Source organism: Carassius carassius, chromosome 23 (genome assembly GCF_963082965.1).
Source record: "Carassius carassius chromosome 23, fCarCar2.1, whole genome shotgun sequence".
Lineage (NCBI taxonomy): Eukaryota > Metazoa > Chordata > Actinopteri > Cypriniformes > Cyprinidae > Carassius > Carassius carassius.
Window position 1 is genome coordinate 27749791 of NC_081777.1, and position 20478 is coordinate 27770268.

The following is a 20478-nucleotide window of genomic DNA, read 5'->3' on the forward strand; positions in this document are numbered from 1 at the left end:
CTCTACAATACTACAATATATTTATAGAAAAATCCTAATACTGTACATGAGTCATGTTTTTCCCTTACAAAAAATGACCATGCTTTTATTAGCCTATATAAAAGTAAAATAACCTTGTTTTGTTTTTTGTTTTGCAAATGGATTTCTATTTATTTTTAAATAAATAAATTTGTAAAATAATTTTTGGTTACCACAGTTAAACAACAGTAACCATTTTCTCTGGATTATTAGTAAAATAACAAAACTTTAATTTTCGTAAGGGTTGTGTTGTTGTCTGTCGTAGCTTCCACAAAAAAATCTGATCATTTTTCAGCTAAATTACTACTGTAACATTACAACAGATAATAATGATGTCCTTCATATAGTATTTTGAGTGATGACTGATGAGCAACGTGCTGCTGCTTGATTAAATAAAAAAATAAAAAAATAAAAAAATAAAAAAAAAAGCATCTTTACAGATGAAACTGGCCTGAAACTCACTCTCTCTCTCTCTCTCTCTCTCTCTCTCTCTCTCTCTCTCTCTCTCTCTCTCTCTCTCTCTCTCTCTCTCTCTCTCTAACTAATTACAGTTACATTAATTTTGTAATTAAATTACGTAACGCCGTTACAGGTAACTAGTTACTCCCCAACACTAGTGGATATACCAGTGTGGACTTCGCAATCACAGATTCTAGCCTACGTCTTGAATTTTATGATCCAAAATAGGAATATTCACTGTATATTGTCATCTGAACACGTAACAAGTCTGCCATGTTTGTTCTGACCAACTGAGGAAAAAAGCATTACAATAAATTGCACTATGGTGATTTAATCTAAAGATTGGTTAGCTCATATCAAATGAAACTGTGCAAATTATTATTATTGTTATACTTTATTCTCAAAATTATTAATGTTAACAAAATCAGCATTTCGTGACTATGAGTATAGTGTGTATTAGTTATGTAGATTTCAATTTCTGTACAGTCTAATCTCCAATTAGTCTATAAACTACCCGGCAGCAACATGCACAAATTTTCCATGAAAACTTACCCATACACATTATTTTAAGATAACAGTGTTAATCGGGCTAAAGTAAGGGGATAGTTTTGAACACTGGCTGGTTATGTACTTGCTCAAATATTGATTTCAGATCATTTTTAACCAAAAAAAGTTACGGACTGCAGCTTTAATGAAAATCTTGACATTCACCCCTCTGTATTTCTACTTTGCAAGTCAGATTTTTTAAAATGAATCCGTTTACAAAACTGAACTGACTGATTCATTCACAGATCAGACTGATCCAGCTCTCACTGACTAGCTGTATGTCCATTAATGGCAAAGAATTATTTGTACAATATTTAAAAATTTCTTCTTCAATGTTCATTGTCATGAGCTTGGAGCAACATTAGCATGATTAAAGAAATTATCATTTTTAGTTAAACTATTCCTTTAAAAAAAAATGGTTCCACATAGCACCAGATCAAGGTTCTTTGATAAATAAATATCAGAAAATATAAATATATAAATAAATATCAGAAACCTGCTAAAGTGGCATAAAAAAGCATTAACAAAATGGTCATATGATCAATTTCAAAAAGGCTAAAACAAGAGGAAACATGGTCGAACATTACACGCAGTTCTGTGCCCCCCCCCCCCCCCCCCCAAAAAAAAACTAGAATTTAGATTCACTGCATTTATTTAAGCAGATTTTTTATTGTATAGGCTATAGAAATTTTTTTTGTAAAATACTGTATTAGAATTTGGGAAAGGCCACAGCCATGAAGCACAAATTCTCAATGGTACTAACAGGCTTCATTCAAGTCTTTCTTTTTTAAAATCGGATTATGTTAGGTTCACCCAGTAGGTGTCGTTAACTCATTTACTAACCTTTGTATATACAGCGTATAGTTCAGTTTTGGGGTAACAATGAATAGGGGATTCGGTATCTGTCTTAAAATTCCCTTTCAGCGCATGTTGAGTGACTGAAGCAGACTACATCTGAAACGACTGAGATGTTAAACATACCGTAACGTACATCTCTTCTAGACTGGAATGAAGACTTTCTAATGATAGTAATTACTGACAGCGACGGCTTGGCAGGAGGGATCACAGTTGACTGGAAAAGTTTGGGCAAGTAGCCCAAAATGAAACAAACTCTTTTGTCCTTTAGGAGTCTACTACTGATTGTGTCAGAAGATGTATCTATTTTGTGTGTGTGTGTGTGTGTGTGTGTGTGTGTGTGTGTGTGTGTGTGTGTGTGTGTGTGTGTGTGTGTGTGTGTGTGTGTGTGTGTGTGTGTGTGTGTGTGTGTGTGTGTGTGACTAAATAAATGATGTGATTTATCAGCTTCAGTCTATGGCTCCTGACAGCGCTTCGCTAAGTCGTCACTTCCCCACTGAGTCACAGCATCCTGACATACACTTTATCTCTCTGCTCTCTCTGGAATATCTCTCTGCTCTCTCTCTCTGCTCTTCTCTGAATATCTTAATCCATAGAATGCGATTAATGGGGAACTCACTCAACTCCATTTCATATCTCAGGAAATGTGGCTTGCTTTCGAGTCATACAAAAGTCCTAATAAAACATGTAGGTCACTCTGTCTTGCAGGACTTGTCCTCATGCTCCGCTTTCTGGATTTGCTGTGTTTGGAGTTTTTCCGGCTATACCTCTGTGTCCTATTTATGGATCAGTGGCCTTACAGCTATTACAGAAGCATTTTTAATATTTAATTGTGTCCCTCTACTATTGCTGCTCCAAGGCCTCTTTCTAATCTGCAACACATTTATTATCATCAAACAGCCTTCAGATGCATCTTACAAAAGGATTCAGCAATAGTGCATTCAATACTGTGTGTCAAAGGTCACACTTGCCTGTTGTGGTTTTGCTATGTGGTTGCAGATTGCACAACTTCAAGCTCTCGATTCGATTCGATACGGGTCTTGTTTCAATATTGATTCTTTTGGAAATATTTTATGTACCTGTCAATTTTTCTTAAGTAAAAAAAAAAAAAATTACATTCTGTCAACTAATGCTGCAAACTGGGAACCTTCTCACTTGATGCATTACAATTATATTAAAGGTTAAAATTAACCCAAAATATATTAAATTCAATTGCTATTTATCAATATTCTATTTATATTAATATTAAACCTTTTATTTTAATAAACAGCACTCAAATTAAGTTACATTTAAATGTACACATATTTATATCCACTTTCTAATGATATATAGGCTTATGTTTTACTTCAATTCATTATAAACCTTATAATAGTAATAGTAAAAACTAATGACAAATATATTACTTCAACAGGTTAAAAATATAATGAATCTAATAAAGTATGTACACTATAAAAAAAAAATCCATAAAATTTATGGTAAAAAAAAAAGCAGCTGTGGTTGCCGGAATTCTACCGCAAAAAAATATGGTAACAACGTTTTAGGTTTTATGGTTTTACCTTAAATTTACAGTTAAATACCGTGATTTCATTAACTGATATAATGTTAATATACCAACCTATTGAAGTACTGAAATCTGTTGTGTACCTTTGTAATACACCATGATAATCACCAAATGCTGGGGGTGTTGAGAACGTCACGTGATTAACAAAAGCCCATCACAAGCAGCTTTTAAATGATAACATACAGTGTCACATGTTTGTTCCGATTTTCCTTATTTGGTCCTTCCTGTGCCTGTCTTCATCATGTGTATTAGTTCCCAGCTGCGTGTCTGTGTATTTAAAGTTTCAAAGTCCTTAGTTTTTTCTTTTATGCCAAAAACCATTAGGATATTGAGTAAATCTTATGCTCCAAAAAGATATTTTGTTACTTCCCTATCGTAAATGTATCAAAACTTAATTTCTGATTAGTAATATGCATTGCTAAGATCTTCATTTGGACAACTTTAAAGAAGTTTTTTTTTTTTTTTTGCAGCCCTCAGATTATATTTAAAACTCAATAAATAAAAAAAATACCCATATGACTGGTTTTCTGGGCCATGTTCACAAATGGGTTGACATTTGTATGATTTGTCAATTGTGTGAGGAGGATATGGCAACTTGGACAACCTTGGAATATGTTGACGTGATTATTCATATAATGAATTTTAACTGAGGCGAATGTAGCAAACATATCAGATACGCCCAGTGTGATTATTATTATTATTTTTATTATAGAAAGAATACAAATGCAGTAAAATATTTAAACAGGATGATAGCAGGATAGAACGGTAAGATAAGGGAGAATAAAAAATGGAGGGTTGACAGGTATGCATTGCAGGACGATTAATGGTGTATGAGGTGTAATTTGTTAAAGCAAGGTGTACTATTAGCTGATATTAGTCATACTTAAAATTAGGGATTTTAACTCTAACCCTTAACTCTAAGGTTCCTTTAGTGCTAGCTTCAAGATTAAACCTACTGTCTTTTAATATGAAGGGCAGAACCATAAAGCTACACAGATCTTAACCACAACATAGATTGTGTTAAAGCATGTGAAACAAATGAAGAGCTCTCTGGCTCTGAATAGCTACATCCTTTAACGGGGGTTGATGGTCCACCGGGCATCTGTGTGTGTGTTTGTGTGTGTGTGTGTGTTGTAGTGCCAGGTTTCAAGCTTAGTACCACCCCCTTATTGAGGAACTCAAGTGGATCTTTTAGTCCTTAAAGAATCGCTTCAATTGTGGGAAAATGTTCCTACAGACACTCTCATAGCATACAAGCAGAGACACAGAACACAAACACATACTTCAGAAATAAACTCTATTTGAACCCAACCTTAATTATTAAACCTCTGTGTGTAACTCAACCTATACCGTTTACTGTTCAGAATTATACAATCTGCCTGGAGAATGATGAAACCGATAGAAAAATAAAATCATAAACTCATAAAAAAGGCAAGGAGCGACCATAGACACCTGAATATCTTAGACTGTTAATATGTGTGTGTGTGTGTGTGTGTGTGTGTGTGTGTGTGTGTGTGTGTGTGTGTGTGTGTGTGTGTGCTCTTGTTTTTGTGACATATCAGGACGCAACGGGTATGACACAGGTATTACAAGGAGAGGGTGACTTATGGGGACATAACCATGTCCTCATTTTTCAAAATGCTTATAAATCATTCAGAATGAGTTTTTTTTGAGAAAGTAAAAATGCACAAAATTTCCTGTGTGGGTTAGGTTTAGGGGTAGGGTTGTTGTAGGTAGGGCAATAGAAAATACAGTTTCTACAGTATAAAAACCATTACGCCTATGGGATGTCCCCACTTTTCACAAAAACAAACATGCGTGTGTGTGTGTGTGTGTGTGTGTTTATTTTGTAGCTTCATTGCCAATACTTTAAAAGGAACTGCTAAAAAAAAAAAGGTACAAATCTGAATAACTGTACCAGCCATAATTGGGGGGGGGGGGGGGGGGTAAGAACATCTTTATTTTGGGGTTCTAGAATGTTAGAATCATCAGAATTCAAAGCTGAACTGAGACGGCTCACCTAATTAAAGGTCAAAGGTGAGCCTGAAGTCAAGGGTCTTCCATAAAAATGACAATTCAGTTCAGATCCTTTCTAAAAACTCCAGACCTAACAGATGGATTGGATTCTACATGGCCTAACCACATCAACACACAGTGACTTTATTTAGATGACAACAGAGGTTCTTAATGAGCTGTATCTGGTATCAGACGCACCAGCGAGTGATACGTCCTCCATGCGTAATTTGTCTTCAACTCTATTTCTAAAACCATGCTCTAGCTTAATGCAGTGCGCTGTGGTAATGCCCTCCCTTGATCTGCTTTGCTGATTGGCAGATGAATCGATTGGCATGCTGGTTAAGACTCTCCGGCGCCTCTTTTGGTGCGTTTCATCATCAGAGGAGTCACTCATAAAGAGGACGAGTCATCAAAGGCTCTAGTGCACATTACAACTTTGCAAATGCAAGTTCTGACAGATGATTGGATGATGTCAAATATCTCGGCCAATCACAAGCTCTAATTTTGCTGCAGAAAAATGGTGTTGCGTGCACTACATGCTTAGGTGAATGTGCAAAGTATTTTGTAGCAGAAATGGGATAGTCTTCTCAGATGATTTGAAAGGCCTCAAAAATTACGATGTTTTTCCTTGTATGGTCAGGTCAGGCCAGTAATTTAGATTTGATGACATACAATAGTGCATAGTCGTTTTTTTTCTAGTAAAAATATTGACAGAGATGATAAATTAAGTGCAAGTCTAAAAGGGGCCCGTTTTTTAAAGAATAGAATTACAATAGAGATTGCTAGAGTTAGAGGGTCAAATAAAGATGGAAGAGATGTGTTTTTAGTTCGTCCATGAAAGTGATTTTGTGCCTCTTTATTGGCACAATAAAGCGACGTTCGTTTGCAGAATGCAAGCTTCTAGAGGGCACATAAGTCTGAAGTAATACATTTAGGTAAAGTGGTGCAGAGCCAGTGGTGGTTTTGTAGGGAAATATTAATGCCTTGAATTCTATGCAAGCAGCTATAGGTAGCCAGTACAAATTGATAAACAAAGTTGTGACGTGCATTCTTTTCGACTCATTAAAAATTGTTCTTGCTGCCGCATTATAGATTAATTGTAAAGGTTTGACAGACCTGCCAAAAGAAAATAAATTTTAACATGTACATTTTACATAATGCCAAATACATTTTTAGGAGCAATTATATCTATCTATCTATCTATCTTTCTATCTACAGTATCTATCTATCTATACACATAAAATATAAAAAGAAAGTAAAATCGTAAAAACAAAAAAGTTAAAAATATATAATAATTGGCTTACCATACTTTATCATTTTCAGCCCATTCTAACTGATGCTTGCACTATAGTCCCATAAATCATTTTCACAATTTCAGCAGTCTCATCTGTGTAAACCAGCTACATTATGTTACCTTGGCATTACATATTTAATTTGCAGGAACAATGCTATAATACATCACAGAAAAACAAATGTTAAAATTCGAAAGGCATAAAAACATGCACATGATCAACAAACATGAAAAGCAGTGACAATGCAGCACTTGCAAGTGACAGTTCTGTCAACTGGTCTGAACCGCTCTCACACTGGCCCCGGGGCATCCTTACTGTTGAACCCCTGCTATTATTCCTGTACTCTTGTAAAAGCACAAGTATGCAATTTAATAGAAAGTATTCTGTCCCAGGAGGATCCAGACTCTCTCCAATAAAGACTATTTTCAAATAATTGCACCATGACAAAAGAATTCTTCTTTAAAACATTTTGCATCAACTCACTGTTCTTTGTGGCCCTTGAAGCAAGCAAAACTAATTTTTATAGTTTAACGCATGAAAAGAATTGTTGTGTGGAAAAAGAGAAAACTTTAATATTTCTTTCAAGTTATTTTTGGCACAGGAATTTAGAATTGATATTTTCTAGCTGACTGTTTGGTTTGGTTAAGGAACTGCCTGCACGCAAAATCCAGTTAATTCCTGACTCTCTCTATACCCAAAAAATGCCCCGTACCACACTTCTGTCCTACCCCTCTTAACTAATTAACATGATTAGCCATGAGGAACTGCTTAAAGATAGGCTACAGTAGGTGGTTAAGGGAAGAACAAAACTACCTGCGACTTCCCACCACCAAGAAATTACTGCAGTCTGGGGAATTGTTTCAAAATCAACCTGTTTGATTGATTTGATAATGAGCACCTTGATGAATATCATAATTAATTTAAAGATGTTCAGGAATTAGTTTGACTTCAGATTTTGTTGTGGTTAATTTTTTCTGCCTCTGTATAGATTTACAGCACTTGTGAGAGAATGACTGTGTGATGTACTATTTCATGATAAAATCCTTTATAAACGTGATTTTTAATTTGCAAAACTCTCATTTTAAAGTGTTTATCTTACGAAAATGAATATCTTTTTACACATGTAACACCTCTTCTTAAAATTTTACTCCAGTTTGGTGGAGAATGTAAATAATTCATTAGCACAAATTATGCACAGGGGCTTCCTTTGTGAACAATAACATACAGCTGGTTATTATATTCCCACTGATTTAAGACAGACATATTTACAGAGTAATGTATAATTATAGTTAAAAGTCTGTGCTCTTATTTTGAATGTGTGTCATGTTTAAAATCATAAAATCATACTCAGCAAAGCAAATAATGCAGGGCTTTTATCCATCGGGAATTGAGTGGATCGTGAAAACTGCTTTCTATATGACAGGTGTTAGGAGGAAAGAGGCTGGGGGAAAAGAGTGACGTCAACCAAACATGCAAGTCTTTTCAGAGGCAGAGCAAGTCATTATATTTTTATGTTTTTTCTTTGAAATAATGTGCACTGACTAATCGTGCATATCTTCAAGCATCCTTGTTCAATTTGTTAGTATTTCTTCAACAATATTTTCTTCATTTAATCTTAAACAGAAAAATATCACAAAAATAAAAAGACCCCTTATTTTCCCATTCACTATAATGGACCCCAGGGTTGTGTGCCATACAGAACTGAATTGAGAAATTAAATTCTGTAGTTTAGAACAACTTTCCCCCATGTTGTTCCAAACTTGTATGGATTTCCTTCTTCTTCTGAACATAAAAGAAGATATTTAAAAAAAATTGATCCCATTATCTTTTAAAATAAAAATTTTTCCATACTATGGAGGTAAATTTTGGTGGGCCAATGGCGCAATGGATAACGCGTCTGACTACGGATCAGAAGATTCTAGGTTCGACTCCTGGCTGGCTCGCTCTGTGCTTGTTTTGTAGCCGAAATAGCTCAGGTGAGAGAACGTTAGACTGAAGATCTAAAGGTCCCTGGTTCGATCCCGGGTTTCGGCAACATCTCCCACACTTTTAAGGGAAGTCGTGGCCTAATGGTTAGAGAGTCGGACTCCCAATCGAAAGGTTGTGAGTTCGAGTCCTGGGCCGGCAGGAATTGTGGGTGGGGGGAGTGCATGTACAGTGCTCTCTCCACCCTCAATACCACGACTTAGGTGCCCTTGAGCAAGGCATCAAACCCCCAACTGCTCCCCGGGCGCCACAGCATAAATGGCTGCCCACTGCTCCGGGTGTGTGCTCACAGTGTGTGTGTGTTCACTGCTCTGTGTGTGTGTGCATTTCGGATGGGTTAAATGCAGAGCACAAATTCTTCAGTCGCCATACTTGGCTGAATGTCACTTCACTTTCACTTTTTTTTTTCACTAAATGGGAACCACCAAATGTTTGGTTACCCACATTTTTTCAAAATATCTTCAAAAAATCTCTATAAGTGACCCTGGACCCTGGATGGATGGATGGATGGATGGATGGATGGATGGATGGATGGATAGATAGATAGATAGATAGATAGATAGATAGATAGATAGATAGATAGATAGATAGATAGATAGATAGATAGATATCGCCCAGTGTGGCCACAGAGACTCAGTGTGCTAAAACAACACTAGTCCAGTTCTGAAGAGTCCAAGAGTCTTTATCATCAAAGCAAAAACCACTCTCCCTCCCCTCTCATCCAGCCCTCCAGATTTCCCGCTGACCTCTCAGGAGAGAGAGGAAGAGCGCAAGCAAGTGGAGGCCCTTTAAACCAGCAGCGGCCGCGTAGCATTTGCCCAGCGAGAGCACCATTGTTGCTGTTCAGCTAGCAGACTGAATCACGGAAGAAGATAATGAGGAAAGCTGCCGTTAGTGCGATGCTGCCAGAGGCCCGCATGTTGAGCTTTGTGTTGCATTGCACGGTGGAGATAGCATCACTGCAGTGGAGTGTTATCCAGCCTTGGAGCCATCTCCGGGCCAGGCTGTGAGCCTTTGTGTAGCTGCCAGAGCCGTGGAAACCCGGCAAGCTATCTTGCACACCTCATAAATCCGCCCCCCATTGCCGCCGCCACCGCCTGCGCTCGCGCTCGCCCACCCTTCTGCAAGGCAAAGTGGAAGAGGAAATCAGATTAGGGACGTTTTTTTCCCAAGCCCTGAGATCAAAAACCAGGCTTAGATATCAAGGCTGCCTTTTGCATGGTTTCAGCACAAATGGAGAGACACACATACCCGGCATCAGATTTAACAATTAGTGCCTTTCGCTTAGCTCTCTGAGAAGCTATTTATCAGACGGCTATATTTGAAGCATTTTCTAAAAGTTGTAGGTTCGGGATTTAATTAGTATTTCATACTTCTGTCATCTGAGCTCCATTAACAATGGGGAAGTCAACTCTGTACTAACAAGGAAGAAACATTAATGCTCATTTGAGGAAGGGAAAGGGAAACATGTTACGTAACAGGGCATAATGGATTTAGCTTTACAGTAGTTTCTCATACTCTCCACAAACATGATTTTCTCAGGCAAATTCACAAACCGTTGCAATGCTTTTGCACATTTCAGTGCAAAAACGTTCATCATGCATAGTTAAATTTAGTGCTTTAACACAGACTCAAACTAAGTAAATTTATGACTTTTTCCACACAGCTGAATGGATTTATCTGCAGTAAAGCCCCGTTCACACCAACAACAGTAACTATAAAGATAACTATAAAGTAGTGCTGTCAAACGATTAATCGCAATTAATCGACTCCAAAATAAAAGTTTTTGTTTACATAGTATATGTGTATATTAATTATGTGTGTATATACACACACATATATACTATGTAAACCAAAACCTTTATTTTGGATGTGATTAATCGCGATTAATCATTTGACAGCACTACTATAAAAATAATTATAATATTGGAATGGTTGATATCGTCTGTTTATTCTAAGTGGACGCTCATCTGCCGCTTTAAATTTTCTTGCTCATCATAGCAGGATGGATTCTGATTTGCTGTCAATGTTTTCTGTGCATTTATCATTATAGCTGTGGTGTGGATTGCTATTCTTTAATACTGATGATGATTTTTTTTTAACTACATCTTTATCATTATCTTTATAGTTATCATCCTTAGTGTGAATAGGCCTTTAATCTGGGGAAACTAAGGATAAAAAATGTATTTGTATAAAAAATATCTGACTTGGAAAAAAAAAGTTTACTCAATTAAAATGTACTAAGCTTTCTTTTTTTTTTATAAACGTGAGTGAAATGTTTGTGAAATGCTTTATGTTACCTGATTAGCAAAATTCCTTTAGTGAAACAAGGGTTAAAAAATAAAAAATAAAAAATAAATGGCCCTATGATTGGATACAAAATTTTGTTTTTGTTTTGTTTTTTTCTCAATCAGCTAAACAGTTGCATCATCTGTCTGAGCTTCTGTGCTGATTAATTTATGTTTCTCATGTGTTTTCCCTCCTTGAGAATCTGTTTTGACAAATCTGTTCGTAAGGGTACGGAAGGTGCGGAGGAGTTGGTGTTGGGTGAATTTGTTGAGATTCGATTGTCTGTGCGCGTCTGTTGTATATCTTTGCAGACAATCTTCTTTCAACTCTAAACAGAGCACTGTGATTACAGAGAAAAACACAGGAGAGCCCTGAAATGTCTAATGATTAAAGTCTGACTCTCTTCATCTGACTAACAAAAGTCTTTTTAATTCAGTTCAAGCGGCGGTCGTCTTTTTAACGCCTCTGGGTAGATATTTCCTATGCAAGTAATACAGACTGCACATGGTTAAAGCTATTACACTATAAACTGTCTAAAGTTGTTACTGTACAACCACAGTAAACTATTTCTACAAAAAAATATCATTGCACTACGTTTTTTTTGCATATAATACATTGTTCAACAATACTTTTGCACACTCATCCAACTGTATTTATTACCACTGTTCTCACGTTCCTGCTATTCATAATGTATATATAATCTTTCATTGCTCTGTTCATAATGTACATACAATCCCTACATTACATTCATATTTATATTCTGTATATACTCTGATCAATATTGTATATAGCAACTCCACTGTACATTCTGTATATCATAGCTTTACTTACTCTGCACTTTTATGTATATAAAACACTATATTCTTGCACTTCTGGTTAGATGCTAACTGCATTTCATTAGCTCTGTACTTGTACTCTGCATAATGACAATAAAGTTGAATCTAATCTAATCTAATCTAATAGAGCTGTTCAGGTGGTAGTCCAAAAACCTAGAAGAGAATTAGCATTTTTAACTACAGGTTCCCTCTGGATTTTCCTTTGGGCTTTTATAGTGACAGTTTTGGATTTATGAGTAAAATAAGGTCTGTGGTAAGCATTAAAAGAAGATACTAAACATTTTGTTCTACAACATAAATTGCACACAGTTATATGCTAAACATCTATTTTATATACCAAACATGTATCAGGTATTTCGTAAATATGTATTAAACATGTATTTTATTCCAAATACCAAAACTGTAAATTTTAAACTTCCTTTCATTTACGAAATAGTATTTCATTCTTCTGTTGAGCACAAAGATATTTTCAGCTATTTGTGTAGCCAAACAGTGTTTGCTCACCATTGACAGTGGGGACCAGCAACTGTTTGGTTACATGCATTCTTCCAAACATATACCTTTATGCTAAGCAGAAAAAAAAAAAAGAAACTCATATGGAAACTTGGGTGAACTAACCCTAAATATCAACCCTATATAAAAAATAATAAAAAGCTTGAAAACTATTCCAAGCTCTTCTACAGTTACTTGTTAGCAACTTATGTATAAACTTCAAAATTCACATCTGAGGTATGATTTTGTGTAATTTATGTAATAGAACAAAGCATTAAAAAATGGCACAAATTTATAGTACATCACAGTTGAACAGCTCCATAGGCACATCATGAAAGCAGTAATTCATCAAAATATATGTCCTGAGTAACTACTTGACTGGGAAAAGTCTGAAATCTCCAAAACTGTTTAGTAAGATTTCATGGCACTTAAATATTTCAAAGATGATTTGCTCGTAATATCAAGAACAGTAATTTTCAGACTGGTCCAGTCTATGTGCTTTCTAGAGCAAACAAAGTTTTTTACTGAAAGGTGGGAAGTCTTAGCCACCTTATTGAGCATTACGATTTCTCACATTTATATTTCAATGCTTAGTCTGTCTCCTTGCCTTATAGTGTCTCCTTCTCTCTGTCTGTTTCTGTGCAGTTCAAAGGCTGAACCCAGTGCTGTGGATCTCCATGAGTAACCAGACAGAGCTCCCTGCCTCCCCTTCATGCCGCTGTCAGTTCTTTGACACCCACCTTACACCCTCTCTCTCCCCACCTGACCGTTAGACCTCCTCAATCCTCTTCCCTTAAATGATGTGGTCTGCTGTCCGTGCTCTGCTCCTGGTGCTGTTGGGTACCAGGGTCCTGGTCTCCACCGGAGACTCTCCCCGCAAAGAAATTAAGATCGATGGGGACCTGGTTCTGGGAGGCCTCTTTCCCATCCATGAAAAGGGCATGGGCATGGACGAATGTGGCCGGATCAATGAAGATCGAGGCATCCAGCGGCTTGAAGCAATGCTCTTCGCCATAGATCAGATCAACCAAGACGTAGGTCTGCTACCGGGGGTGGCTTTGGGTGTCCATATCCTGGACACCTGCTCGAGGGACACCTACGCACTAGAACAGGCGCTGGAGTTTGTTAGGGCTTCGCTTACAAAAGTGGATGATACAGAGTTCATCTGTCCTGATGGATCCTACGCTCTTCAAGAAGACAGTCCGCTGGCCATAGCTGGTGTCATTGGGGGATCTTTTAGCAGTGTCTCCATACAGGTCAGAACCAGTCAATTTAAGCTAAATAATATATATATATATATATATATATATACACACACACACACACACACACACACACACTTGCTGGGTTTTTACAAAAAAATTTTTTTTGAAAAAATAATTTTTTTAAATAAAATAATTGTTTATGGAATTAATAAAATATTGTTAGCAACTTAAGTTGAAAAGCTTTAAATTCACATTTGAAATATGATTTTGTGTAATTTTATGTAGTAAAATGAAACGTCCAAATATCTAAAAATGTAAATAAATAAAGAAGGTAAGTACACAAAATATGTATAGTGTTTCATATAGTTCCCAACGAATGGATTAAACATAGTTTGATTTCACAAATTAGTTGCAACAACATGTTAAAGAACTTAGTTTAATTAGCTCATTTAATCCACTTAAATTAAACAAGCAGCAGAAAATCCGATCCCTGTAGTATAACCTCCCTTGAGATCTTCCGGTTCACATTCTGAGCACGGTCACCTAAATAAACCTCTTTTATTTGTGTACAGTTGGGAAGAATTCATCAAAATTACTGAATTATTTGCAAGTTCGGCTTTGTGAATCACAAATTTGTTCTTTACCCTCTAGAAACCAACTTGGCAAAAAAACAACACAGCCCTTTTTCCTGACCAACTATGAAGAACTCAATCCATTATTTAGAGGGCCGCCTTCAAATAAAACTCTCAGCCACCCCGTTTCCATTCTTTGCTCCTGTAAATCCAGTTTGCTCTTTCCTTTCCTCTTGTACGTGCACGGATTAGCACTGTGGCTATACTATTGTGTGTGTTGTGCGTTGTTGCTTTCTAGTACCTCTGGTGACAGAGCCATGGGAATTTGCATAATTTTGCATAACCCTCTCCCCATTTGTGGCTCAGCAGAAGCTGACTTCCTCTATCAGTTCCGAAATTCGTAATCTGTCTAACCCTCCTTTCTTCTTGTTCCCTCTCTCTCTGTCTTTTTCTTGTTCACTGTCATTCTTTTCCCCTGTCTTCCTGCAGTTTTATTTATCGATATCGCTCTGTTTCTGGCAAAGAGCTGGGAGAATTGTGACCTCACAGTGGTCTCTCGTTAGATAACCATTGTTATCCATCGCTCTCCTTTCATCGCCAACGACTGGGCATTGTTTTTCTCTCACGACACCAGCTGTTGTTTGACAATCCCGCCTCCCTCCCTCTGGCAAACTCTCTCCTGAGAGACTGTGTATGCTTCTGTCCCTCATTCCTCCATATTCTTTTAAGTTACCTCATATCTCAGCTTTTAAAGGGATAAAGTAATACAGGTTTACTTTCCGTCAAACTGAAAAAAACAAGGTCATTTTTTCTTGTCTTTAAACATTGCTTTTTCTGTACATCCTATTATTGTCTTTTTAAAGTCAGCTGTTTTAAAAGATTTTTTTATAAAATAAATTAATACTTTTAATCAGCAAGAATGCATTAAACTGATCAAAAATTACAGACTTTTACATTGTTTTCTTTTTTTATCTGACTTCAAATCAGCATTAGAATGATTTGTGAGAGATTTGATGCTGCTGAAAAAATCAGCTTTGTCATCAGATAAATAAATTATATTTAAAAAATATATTTAAGAAACAGTTACTTTAAATTGTAATAATATTTTTGAATATTGGCATTTTACAGAATTTTTAATCAAATAAATTCAGCCTTGAAAGAGAAAAAAACTCAAACTTGTAAACGGTTTTGAATTTCAGAGAGCAACAGAATCAAGTCCCACCCTAATTATTATTTTTTCTCTCATTGATTAACCTATTCATAAATGAAGACAGACATACTTCAGGTTTGCTAAAACAATACCTATTCTGGTTTAAAACTAGCCAATAACATGCATGGCCTCTTTTTTTTTTGTTTGTTTTTTTTTTTTTGTTTTTGGAATGTGCATTTTACATTTTAAATTTTGATCTCTACATACACCTAAACATCAACAAAGTGTCAGCAACTTTTTTGCAAACATTAACTACTTTCATATATAGAAAACATATCTGTGAGCATCCCAAAACCTGATCCGGATCCGACACCTCCGAAATCGGATCCGGCACCTCATTTTGGCAGATCCCCCTCCTCCAGGGGTGGCGTTTCCGTATGGCAGACAGATATGTGCCGTGATAAATTAACCAAAATTCATATCTCTATTATTATTCGTTATTATTATTTTAAATCAGAGGGTTTTTACAAATATTTAACCAATGATAAGTATTTAAAAGAGCTTGTCAGTAAAACTTCATTACGTCATTGGATCCTCAAGCTCTAAGCGAAACCTCGTCACTTCCCCCGCCTCCACTCAGATTGACGCGCGCACAGCCTGGAGGAGACAGATCGCCGCTTATTCGCAAAGCAAGGGTAAACAAATAACTGTTTGAATAGTACAGCATTTTCTTTACTCAAACACTATGTCTGTAAAGGCTAATGTCTTTGTGTTTTTTGCCATCTAGCCAATATTCTTTTGTACGTTTTGAATATCCTTTGCATAAGCGCTTTATCGTTTATATCATGAGACATTGGCCAAGTTTACTAAACAACAAGAAAAACTAAGTGCCCATATAACAACAATAAACGTTATATAGCATGTAAAAGGTGATGATAGCATATAATGCGCTGCACTTTCCTCAGATGCGGACAAAACACAGATCTCCTCATTCGCCGGCCAAAGACGTTGTTAACTCCATTTGAGCTTGTTTTTCATATAGCCTAATGTTAATTGCACGTGTCTGATACAACAAACACTGACGACGCAGTGTTGTTCAATATTTGATCCCCCCCCCCCTTTTTCTTTCCTTTCCCCCTTGTATTTTAGTATTAAACTGTTTTATTTGTCAACAACCATCAGACATCATATTGTGTGTATTTGGTTGCTTAAACTCAACAAACTCCGAAAAATAACTCTTATATAGGCTAATACTCGCGAGGCAGCTTGATACGCACGAGCTTTGAATGTGACTGCGAGGGCACATAGTCTACTGCAGCATGGGGAGCGCGCGAGTACCAAATGGCTTAAAATACTTAAAAGGTGTGCAAATTATACATTTTTGTGACAATGCAACAATTACCTGATTAGTCAAGTGACAGTTCTGTCAGCTGTCCCGATCGAAATGCGAGTGAGTCTTGTATCGCAGCTTGCTGCAGGTCGCTGAAGTGCAGACAAGATGCGCTGATGTGAAGTGCTCCGAGAGAGTTTATAGTTTCGAATGACTGATTAAATCTTGTTTATGAGGATTTATTTTATTATTCAAACCTACAAGCTATGTTGAATAAATGCAGGGATTTACCTCATTATAAACTTGAAAGCTGCAAGAATTATTAAAACCACAGAAATGTAGGACCTGATTAAATATAACTATTACACAGAGATTTGAAAAATAAAATTCCACAACTTTTTCAAAACGTTTTTAGGCCTGGAAATTGTTGTTTTAATATTGCATGGCATTTTCATGACCTTACAGACCCTAAATGCAACTGATGCACGCTCTTAAAATTACTTAAACTGGTCCAGCAATGTGATTGCGCGAATGTTCCGTTACCTCTCCCTCCTGTAATCACATGCCAGATCCGTTACCCCGCTTTGTTCCGGGACCTCACAATTTACAAATTAAGCACTGGTCCTATCTATGACATAAAGACCGGCGAGCTGTCATTGTGCATGCCAGAGTCAGTGTTATGCAGGAAAAAAGACATTATCCTGAACAATTCTGTGTGTGGGATGTGAGATATGGAAGAGCCAAGCTGCATCTCACCAAAGAGAAACATTTCCACGCTGCTCAGCCCTGCTGAGGCTGCCTGCGTCCTTAATTGGGCTAATGTGGCTTGATCCAATCAAATGACTAAAAAAGAATATTTTATGTATCATCGACTTTGGATAATTAATTCACAAGGTGCTGACTTATTGATCGAAACAGGGTTCGTAATGCAGAATATGTTTGTGTGTTTCTCCCAGGTTGCCAACCTGCTGCGACTATTTCAGATCCCTCAGATCAGCTATGCCAGTACCAGTGCCAAACTCAGCGACAAATCCCGCTATGATTACTTCGCACGCACCGTCCCACCAGATTTCTACCAGGCCAAGGCCATGGCAGAGATCCTGCGTGCTTTCAACTGGACCTACGTTTCCACCGTCGCCTCAGAGGGTGACTACGGAGAAACAGGAATCGAAGCCTTCGAGCAACAAGCCCGTTTGAGAAACATCTGCATTGCTACTTCTGAAAAAGTAGGACGGTCGAGCGCGAAACGCTCTTCGTACGAGGCGGTGGTTCGTCAGCTTCTACAAAAGCCCACGGCCCATGTGGCAGTGCTGTTTTTGCGTAGTGACGATGCACGAGAACTCATCGCGGCTGCCACCCGCCTCAACGCATCTTTTCTCTGGGTGGCAAGCGATGGATGGGGGGCGCAAGAGAGCATCGTAAAAGGGAATGAATTCACGGCGGACGGTGCGATTACGTTAGAGCTCGCGGCTCATCCTATACCAGAGTTCAACCGCTACTTCCAGAGCCTCACGCCTCTTAATAATCACCGCAACCCTTGGTTCAAAGACTTCTGGGAACAAAAGTTTCAGTGTTCGTTGGGCAGCGCTTCAGCCGCAGGGGCGGGAACCCCAAAGCCACCTTGTGACCCAGAACTGGCTGTCGACAAGTCAAATTTTGAGCCCGAATCAAAGATCATGTTTGTCGTAAATGCTGTATACGCCATGGCACACGCCTTGCATCGAATGCAACGGACTTTTTGCGCCAACACCACACGCTTGTGTGATGCCATGCGGAGTCTTGACGGCAGGAAACTCTACCGGGACTTTCTACTTCACGTCAACTTTAGAGGTAACCTGCTTTGTTTTGTTCCTCACAGTCTAGTAGCGTACAAGTTTATGTTGTTCACGGCGTATCTGTGTCACTCCGTGGTTCCCAAACGACAGGTTTACAGGCTCTGTAATTAGAGACACTGTGTGTCTTGATTGCGACTGAGAGAATGAGGCAGGAGTTGAGCAACTTCTGTCAGTGCCGCAGAGAGTTTGGCGTTGATTGACAGCTGAAGGAGGGAGAGGCAGGTAAAAATAAACTATGTAAAAGTGCTCAGCATGCTCAGGTTGGCAAGTAGATGGGATTATGCCACACTTATCTGTGACTATGCACAAACACATTCAAAGACAAACTCACAGAGGGAGAGAGCTAGCAATAGCTAGAAGTTTAGAGGAGGAAAGGATGCAGAGAATTCTGACTACGCCAAACAGAGATGATGGGAACAGCAGCACAATTATATTATACATAATCAGCACATAAGGGATAATGTAGAGATGCAAAATAAAACAGGATCCTCACTTGAAAAGAGTGGTCTTATATCTTTCTAAGGGGGTTATTTTGCAATAATGACTGGCAGACTGTGCATAATTTAGTTGATTACAAGACTACTTACCAAATAAATAATTGATGGACATTAAATATTAATTTGAGCTGTAATTTCTTTATGTGTGAAAAAAGAGGCTGCAGAGTGATGTAAATAAATACCATGGTCTATAGCACAGTATACACTTACAAAAAGTTCTGTGATGGTGCTATAGTATCAGATGTTAATAATGTGGTATTTTGAAATATACCATAGTACTGAAGTTCATGGTACCATATCTAAAATACCATAGTGGTACCATAGTAAAGCGCCAAAATATCCATGATTAGTACTTTTTATAAGGGATGTACAATGGATCAGAAATGAATATGTACATTTATTAATAATAATAATAATAATAATGCTGATAAAAAATAATTCATTAATAAATAAATACTCTTAACAGAAATCTCTTAAGCTCACCAGGAATACATTTTTATCACAAATGCAGTAAAAATAAATAATAAATATAATCAAAATCAGTGATTTTGTGGAATATCATTACAGTTTAAAAAAAACTTTTTCTATTTAAATACATTTAATTTAATCAAATTTTATTTATTCTTATGATGGCATAGCAAAATTTTCAGCAGCCATTACTCCAGTCTTGAGTATCACGTAATCCCTAATAAATAATTGTATGCTTATTTAGTGTCTTAGTAACATTTTAGAATATTATTAATGTTGAAATGTTTTATTTTTTTTTTATTTTTTTTTTTTATGGAACATGTTGCTTTAAAAACAATTGTTAAATAGCATTTCAAATAGAAATTGTAGCATTTATTATTTTATTTTATTGTTGCTTTTGATCCATTTAGATATCTAGAACTACATGAAAAATTGTGCCATACAACAAAATACAAAGTCCTTTTTATACAGTGCATATGTATGCATGTGTATGTATGAAAGACAGAGCAACAGAGGGAGGTAACACTAGTTTCACACACAGAAAAGAGAGAAATAGATACAAAGACAGATGGAAAGAATGAGAGAGAAAGAGAGAAAGATTGGGCAGATAAAATGACGGGAGAGAGGTTGAGTGGGCTGGTACGCATCAGCAGAAGAACATTCTCTTTGAAGTTCACCATCTTAATTTTTCAAGCGCAGAATCAAAGACATGTGGGGTTTGCTGTCTGGGGCGATTGAGAGGGAGGCAGGAGGCAAGCCATGCAGGAGAACAGGAGGGAAAAACACGTCATCATCATGCAGACAGAGGAGATGGAGGTAGAGAGAGAGACAGAAAAGACCGAATGGAGGAGCTTGTGGAGTGAGAATGATCGTAGATGTGCCTGGAATCAAAAGAAGGGTGTTGGTATAGATGATCTGACATGGAGAAAGAGAGAAACGGAGGAAAGATGGAAGATATGAGAAGAGAAGCCCAGAAGGGTTTACAGTTCACATTCTCCTCCCTACAGTGAAGAATTAAGTCCCTCTGCGCTTCCAAGCATTCTGACTCACAAAGTTCACACAGCTGCCCCT

At 37.3% G+C, this 20478-nt stretch overlaps 1 protein-coding gene and 2 non-coding genes across 3 annotated transcripts in view; all 3 read left to right on the forward strand.

Annotated features, from left to right (window-relative positions):
- grm3 (glutamate receptor, metabotropic 3) overlaps nucleotides 1-20478 on the forward strand; it is a 45732-nt gene that overhangs the window by 5115 nt on the left and 20139 nt on the right. The window contains exons 2-3 of the mRNA XM_059506793.1: nucleotides 12996-13606; nucleotides 17564-18437. Of these exons, the coding sequence (XP_059362776.1) occupies nucleotides 13148-13606; nucleotides 17564-18437 (1333 nt within the window). The 5' untranslated portion in view covers nucleotides 12996-13147. The remainder of the gene's footprint in view (nucleotides 1-12995; nucleotides 13607-17563; nucleotides 18438-20478) is intronic.
- trnar-acg (transfer RNA arginine (anticodon ACG)) lies at nucleotides 8618-8690 on the forward strand. The gene has a single exon. It is a non-coding gene; the product is annotated as a tRNA-Arg (tRNA).
- On the forward strand, nucleotides 8709-8781 carry trnaf-gaa (transfer RNA phenylalanine (anticodon GAA)). The gene has a single exon. It is a non-coding gene; the product is annotated as a tRNA-Phe (tRNA).